Source organism: Perna viridis, chromosome 9, assembly GCF_037379345.1.
Source record: "Perna viridis isolate PV_CMFRI_1.1 ecotype Kerala chromosome 9, ASM3737934v1, whole genome shotgun sequence".
Taxonomy (NCBI): domain Eukaryota; kingdom Metazoa; phylum Mollusca; class Bivalvia; order Mytilida; family Mytilidae; genus Perna; species Perna viridis.
The window spans coordinates 3,567,476-3,575,330 of NC_142453.1; the positions used below are offsets into that span (position 1 = coordinate 3,567,476).

At 33.1% G+C, this 7,855-nt stretch overlaps 1 protein-coding gene across 2 annotated transcripts; it reads left to right on the top strand.

The window, feature by feature from the left end:
• Window positions 1–2,318: 2,318 nt before the first annotated feature.
• LOC148606149 (uncharacterized) lies at window positions 2,319–7,183 on the top strand. 2 transcript variants are annotated; one of them, XM_088545332.1, is made up of 5 exons: window positions 2,319–2,515; window positions 3,506–3,616; window positions 5,444–5,528; window positions 5,836–6,087; window positions 7,026–7,183. In XM_088545332.1, exons 1-4 carry the CDS (start codon window positions 2,372–2,374, stop codon window positions 6,081–6,083), a joined length of 588 nt encoding a protein of 195 aa, XP_088401458.1. In that variant the 5' UTR covers window positions 2,319–2,371; the 3' UTR covers window positions 6,084–6,087; window positions 7,026–7,183. The 2 variants fall into 2 exon arrangements, with proteins under 2 accessions (XP_088401458.1, XP_088401457.1); XM_088545331.1 differs by lacking the exon at window positions 7,026–7,183 and having other exon boundaries at window positions 5,836–6,127.
• Window positions 7,184–7,855: the final 672 nt, after the last annotated feature.

Genomic DNA, 7,855 nt, shown 5'->3' on the forward strand with positions numbered 1-7,855 from the left:
TGGCCTTGACACCAAAAAAAATACAGATCTGTGTACACATACTTTAGTAGAACTGTTTTCTTTTTTTATTATTCAACGACAAATCAGTTTTTATGCCGCTGATATTGTTAGCGACTTCTTGCACTCGTAATTTTAGTACTTTATATTCGCATATGATTTGCATAATTATGTATGACTACTCCACATTAAGCTGCAGATCGGTGCCGTGTTTACCGTCATTGCTTCGTAGTTCTAGCTTCATACGAGTTCCAAATGTACCTCTTAAATATCATGCACATGTATGCTACGTTGTTTTTGCTTGTACGAGAATGGAAAGTTTACATTAAGAGATAAAACGATCGGTTAGCCTTGAACATTTCCCAGTTTCCGATTCTGACACAGGGGCTCGTTACAACTGACTATATAGGTCATATACATTATCGGGGCCCCGATATTTATATATAGCCATCGCCAGTTGTTTAATCTGATTCCTGGTAACCAGTTACTTTGATTGAAAACATTCGGATCATCAAATTTACGAAAGAGTAATCATATCAAGGGACCGAGATTCTAGCGGAAGTCACCCGATTTTAGAGCATAACGCATTCGTGTCATTTCGGATGTTGAAAGTAAGCCAAAATCAGTGGCATATAATATTTGATGATTATCGACTTTGAAGACTTCAGTCTTTCTATATCATCATTCAGATCTCAATATTCGAGAAGATTTAAACTTATGACTCCAAAATATAATACTACTACATGTATAAGTAAGCAGTAGAATTCAAACAATAACTATTAATGATTGATGCGGTAAATGTAAAAAAAATTACTATGACTGATTAATGTGGTAAATGTTAATCAATAACTACGAATGATTAATGTGGTAAATGTTAATCAATAACTATGAATGATTAATGTGGTATATGTAAAACAGTAAGTATGAATGTTAACGTGGTAAATGTTAAACAATAACAGTGAAGGTTAATGTGGTAAATGTAAATTAAAATTGTTTCATTTGTGATTTCAGAAAATTACTTCTCAAGAAAATTATAGTTAACAAAAGCAAATTTTAAATTCTTTTAAAAATAATTGCTTAAATTCATTAAGAAATATCATAGCAGTCATGTATATATATACATTTAGTCATGGACTGGGTCTTTACGTTAGAATCAATAAGTTCTATATAAGACGGTTGAAGATGTGAGTAATATGTATGTACTGTTTTGACTTGCATGATTTTATCAAACCGGTAAGCCAACGTGTGTGCTTGCCAATGGTTTCTCCTTTTTTTTTTTAAATTAACGGATAATTGCACGAAACAGTTCTAAAAAATAAATTTTTCAAGTCTAGATGTTAAAAATATAATGCTGTTTTCACTTATCATCTGATATTTCTGTGCATACTGTGAATACAGTTGCAGTTATAATAAAGCTTTCAATTACTTATACAAAGTCTGAACTTACAGTTACTTTATTATATTTGGTCACCAATTCCACTTAAGATTCACAAACTACAATGCAATCAGAAAATACATTCATTAACGGTTACACGTGTACAGTTAAAAGTGAACTTTTTTTAACATGAAAAGTGTATGCATGTACTAAACATGCACTGAAAGTCAATGGTATCGTCATCGTGAAAATCTTGTTTGCTGATATCAATGTGTCTCATCAAATTACCAAAATAAACAGACACACCGATAATATACTCATTTAGAGAACCTCGTCCATTGCATTTACTCTCGTAAGTACGTTGTAACCACAAATTATCCACGAGGAAAAAAAACTGGTACTAAAGAATATCCGAGATTCGACCGGTAACCAACGGCAACCTATCCAATGATAACTACTAGACAAAGAAAATAGACAGAAGCAACAGAGCACATGAAATAACTAAAAGAACACGTATAAAGAACCAAAAGGAAATGAACAATTCGGACTCCATTACAACCTGTGAGTATGGACCAGGTACACCGAGAGGATAATCGTCCTCTGCTTTTCTAGAAACATACTCCGAGTTGCTTATAAAATGTCATGTGCGGGATAGACGAAAGAGTACAGGAAAAGTATGATATGGTGAACAAATCGGTGCTTCTGTTGCAGATGGAGACACCATAACGATCTACCAGTTCGTGATGGCGGCCGTAACTAAAAAAAAAACTAAACAAAGATGACCACTAAATACATGTCATTTGATATGGTTCTAAATATAAGCAGGTATTGTTGAATATCAAAATGTCATATCCATTGTTATAGTATTTTAATGACTTAGAATTAAAGTAATTTTATGTAATTTGTGTGTCATTTAATTGACCGACATCAAACTGTATAAAAACCCAACTTGCCACTAATGTTAAAAGTACATCAGTTCAGAATTGCCAACAACAGAAGATGGGTAAAGCATTTTGTTTGATATTTTTGTGTTTAGTGTTGGTGACTGAATACACAAAGTCCTGCTGTTTACCTAAACAGTTTCGAGCCGTTTTAGGATCTTCTGGTGGAATGAAAATCAACGATTTTGCTTTTGCTAGTCAGGTAAATAAGTTCATTACACGTTTTAGGCGCTGTTGAAATTGGGGGAATTATGTGGTTAAATCAATTAATCTAATTAAAACTACTACGACATGAGCAAAAATTACCCCGGCCTTTGTTAATAAACAAGAATTTTAAAACTTTCCTGTTTTTAACACTTCTATGATTTATTATTGTATGTTTGGGTTACCGTCGGTATGTCCCTAAGGACGTCCAATTTCTCTATATCAACAAACGGCTCCCAGGGGCCTAAATCGTTCACCCGATTAATTTTTTGCCTTTCAAGGGCAATAACTCTAACAAGGAGTGGTCCTACAATTTTGACTCCATGAAGACTTTGGTAGGACTTATCATCAGGATCATTTCATCAACTGAAAGTCTTATTCTATCTATTATAGTTTTCAAGATATTGGCTGAAAACTGCTAAAAACGTATTTTTTTTTTTGCTTTTCAAGTGCAATAATTCTTAAATGGAGTCGTCTGACAACTTTGATCCCTGGAGACTTTTGTAGGCCATAAGGATCATTTCAGCAATTGAAGGATACTGGCTAGATCCAGCAATTGAAAGATACTGGCCAAACATACCGGTTTTGGAGATATATGCAAAAATCTGCTGTCTGACCAGTATGTTTAGTAACGGCGGCCATGCTTTTTAACGATCAAAAATCCAAACGGTCATTTTGTTCAAGATACCTTAAAAACAAGAATATTAACTTTCATCGAATTCTTTATATTAGTTGCTGAGGAGATTTTTGAAAGTAATAACATAAAAAAAAGCAAAAAAAAACAAAAAAAAAAAAAAAAAAATTCACCCAAAAAGGGCAATAACTCCAACATGGGTCAACAGATTTTCACCAAACTTTGACCACAAACAGATCTCATCATGCTAAATACTGTTACCCAGTCAGATTTTGGTTAAATCTAACGTTCACAAATCTGCTGTCTGACACCTATGTTGTATTTTTAGTAACGAATTTTTATTTCTTTTTACAGGGTAGCTACATATTGTCTTATGACAGTGTCAAAAATAGGACATATATGGAAGGAACTTCGTACATCAATGGCGTACCAACTCATCATCGAATTTTTCAAAACCTTAATAGCGTGAGTATTGTTAAACACTCATTGAAAAACTTAAGTGTTTAGTCTCCTGCACCGGGCTTATATTGCAACAGGATGAAAGTCATTACTACAAATGTTGTATGGTCATCATCATGAATTAAGTCGTTATTGTGTATCCACCTGTTCACTGTGTCATAGTTTTCCTCTTTCGTCTACCAGAGACATGACATTTTATCGGCGAGTGTTTATTGAAAAGCAGAAGACGCTTACTCTATCGGTGAACCTGGTCTGTGTTTCCAGTTTTTGTTGTTGTTTGTGGAGTCAGGGTTGCCCATTTACCTTTGTTTCTATGTATATTTGTTATTTGTTTATTTCGTGTTTATTTGTTGTGCGAGTATATTTTCTTTGTCTTTTCGTTATCTCTGGATTATGTTCTTTTTGATTACCGTTTGAATCCTGGTTCTCTTAATTTCCCTATCAACATAATCATTATTCATCTACAGGCCATTGTTATAGTATTAATTTAACAATTGAAACATTCGTTTTGATATTTTTTATACACACTCTTGCAAAGTGGGGTATATATCAATGGGGTGCCCGTCCATCTTTAGTTCTTGCATTACGCAAGGGGGTCCATCTCTTATCCGATACTCCTCCTATACCACTGAATGGAATTGAAGAAACTTTCACAGAATCTTTGTACCATGTTCCCATATGTATCTCCTATTTCAGACTTTGGTTGGAATCAACATGAGATTTTCATATAAAAAAAAACATGGACTTCGTCATTTGTGAATATGGGAACATTTACTAAAATTTCATATGTTTTGGGCATATGAAAAATATGTGAGCAAACCTATGATTATATGTCTTCGAAAACAAGCATGTTTCTCTAAGGGATATACCATATGTTTCTATATGTTCCAAAATGTATAAATACATATGTATAAAATAATATTTTGTATTTTAATAATACCTAAATTCTTGCGTCTTATGGTGTTTTATATACATATGCATTTCCATTATGAGAAATCGCTAAATTTTGAGCGTCTTGAAGAACCGGAAAGAGGATAAACTTTATGCACTTAGTAAATAATGCGTACGACTATACCAGTATCAAAATAAATATAAACGAGAAAATATTTGCACTGTGCCTTGTTGTTGACTGTGACGAAAAACCACACTAAGGCTTGAATATTTACAGTGAACTTTTACACTGTCCTGATTGAGCCCGGTACCCGATTTCAATGACGAGCACTTTGACGAAAGGTAGGCGTCTTGCATATCTTTCTGGTACGGCCTTATGCATACCTGTAATTGCTTAAAATTGTAACGCACATACATGAATACTATTCTAAATATTGTATACAGACGAAAATGCCTTTGATTTCATGTTACTGCTAATGTTTCATACGGATATGATTTTGCCTGAAAAAAAAATATTAGACAACAGTTTAAACGATGTTTTTGTGGAGATCTAAGGTACCTACCTTTCGACGGATTGCTGGTCCGCCATCTTGTGTTATCTTACCATGTTAGTTCAGGACAGTGTTATAGCTTACGAAGTAGTCGGCTATAGCCTTGTGATATTGTATGTGCAAAATCAGCCATTGTAGATCTGTGTTTTGTGCTTAGAATGTAAGTTCAATGTAATGTGATAATATAATTTTTATATACGTAATGTATTATACCCTCAAGGCCCATTCATATGGATAATTAAAGTTCTTCTTCATATGCAAAATCCTGTTGGGCACAAAGTAGAAAATTCTGATAATTGTGTAAGTTACAGTCGCATGTATATTTTTCTTTAATTCAACATTCTGCATATCAAAAGTAAAATATCTTAGAAAATATGTGATAATATTTTAGCAATACCAATATATTATAACGGAAGGGAAATGTGTCATCCAACCAATCATGTATGGACTCCACATAGAATCATTTCAATGTTTACGTAAGTTGTATATTACTTATGGCCTAAACTGATACACCAAAATCGTTATTATTTCAATTTAATAGGTATTCCATCGAGAAAGTGTAAAGAACCCAGTTTTGGAAATTAATATTCATGTTAAGAGTTTCATATCCTCAATTTAAGCTTTTCATTTGAAGTTTGTTGGTCTGCTTGTTTTTTTTCGCATAAAAAAACTTTCTGATGTATATGTGTAACATACTGAATATTGCGATCGGGAACCAGTCTACACTTGCCATCACTGTTTGATAGATATACGCATGACATTTTATTGTTTTTCTTAATAAAGCTGTAGACAAAAAGATCTTCTCGTCATACATGGGAATCGGGGACAAGAAACTGAACGTCGACATTTACCAGTTTGATGTTTCCGGAAATACAATAACAGTGAATATTGCATCGGACACGTGTAGTCTGGTAGGAGAAATGATCATGACCCCAAATGGTATCATTAATATTGGAGTTTTGGGAACAGTGTTGGATATTGATGAAAACGTGTTTGAGGTCCCAAGGATATGTAACTATGCAAAGAAATAGTCTGGTACGTTAAGTTCAATTAAAGGCGTTCACCAATTAATAAATTTCCATTAGCTTTTAATGTTTAGTCCTGCACAACATCTAACCTAAACCAGCATTGTCTAGGGTCCGTCGTATATTTCTTATTACTTGCATATTCAGCTGTTCATTTTAAACATAAACTGGTTCTATACTCACGTAAAAGTCTATGCCGTGCGAGTATCAACATGCACGTGAAATCACAAAAAAAAGTAAATTACCGCGAAAGTACTTCCGTTTTTTGTGTATGAATTTTCGTGGTTTAATTTTGATTTTGTTTTCCATTTGAACATCAAACTTTTAATTGAAATTTCAACATGTCGTTGGGAATTTGAATTTGTGGTAAGTCACAAAAACACAAAGAATGATTCCCAATTAACGATAGTCTATTTTTTTTTCTGATAAGATGTATTGTTTTTCTTTTGTTGTCCTTTTTAAGTAATATCCTGTGGAAGAATCGGTTAGAGATTTCGTCATCAAAGGGAGATAACTCACTTTCCCCATCATTCTATAGTACCATCGAACTTTTTTGCATCATATGACACTTATAAGACAAACGAACTGTTAATTCTTTAAATAGACCATAAAGTTTGTGTAAACAGTGTGTTTTTTCTTCAGCAGGATTAATCATTTTTCAATTTTGCCCCATTCTTACTTATTCCATAATTTAATATTCTAGTTGTTAACTTGTAAGATGGATTAACATTTTTTCTCGTAAACCGCTTTATCTATTTATTAGTTTCACAGCCGCCTAAAAAGTGAATCAAATTAATTAAATGTGTCATTTGACAAAGAACAAAGACGCTGTATTACGACAAACAAACAGAAAAAAATATTAATTTTGAAATTTAAATAATAAAGTTTGAAAACTGGTAATGTAATGAGTATGCATGCGAATTACACAAACCTTTCTTTTTTGCACAGGTTTTCAACGTTGCCGCGAACAAATGCTGTTATAACTTGAATAAATATTTTCTGATACTTTTTCGCTTGGGTATGTCTAAATAAATTGTGATTTGATCTTCAGTAATTAATGAAGTACGTTAAGATTGTTTTTCATATTTTTATACTCCGTGTGTACTTTTATCAATTATCTGTGTATTTAACGAGTGGCATTTTCAAATTCCTTTTTTTTTAAAGATAAAACTATGTACCAATAAGGAATAACTCAATTTATTCTTGTCGTTGATTAGCTTTGACATTATTTTGGCTTTTAGCACTATATATTTAACAGTGTGGAATGTGGACATCCAAATTCTCATTCGTTTTACATTCCTGAAAAAACAGATGATGTTCAATTTATCGGGGGGGGGGATCTTTTTATTTTCTTGGATGAGATATATTTTTAAAGCCACTGAAACCGTTGGAAAGATTTAAATACAGTCAGAAACGATAAGTAATTCAGTAAGATCACAGAAGTTTAAATACGAGATACCGAGAAATCAATGACAAGGGTATTTACGGTTCAAGCTTTGTCTATAATTCACAATTCGCCAAGTGCTCCTACTGTAACGGGATCAGTTACGGATCAAGTTCCGAAACTTTTTTTCATTTAGTACAATTTTTGTTTATTTGCCCTACCTCATGAAAAAAGGTCCACATGTATATACATGCTTTAATAACGTCTTGTTTTACTGACATCAATTTCCGAATATGCTCCCCTATTTTCTATGCATGTTTTCTACTATTGAAATCCCATCTTAATCTAAGAAGGAGACAGACATACACACCCCGCCAAAATCCACCTACTCCCT

Bases quoted from the DNA above. Each gene is read 5' to 3' on its own strand.
- LOC148606149 (XM_088545332.1), top strand. From the start codon at position 2,372: ATGGGTAAAGCATTTTGTTTGATATTTTTGTGTTTAGTGTTGGTGACT. The intron at 3,617-5,443 runs GTGAGTATTGTT...ATAATATTTTAG, and splicing joins TTTTTCAAAACCTTAATAGC to CAATACCAATATATTATAAC. The intron at 5,529-5,835 runs GTAAGTTGTATA...TTCTTAATAAAG, and splicing joins AGAATCATTTCAATGTTTAC to CTGTAGACAAAAAGATCTTC.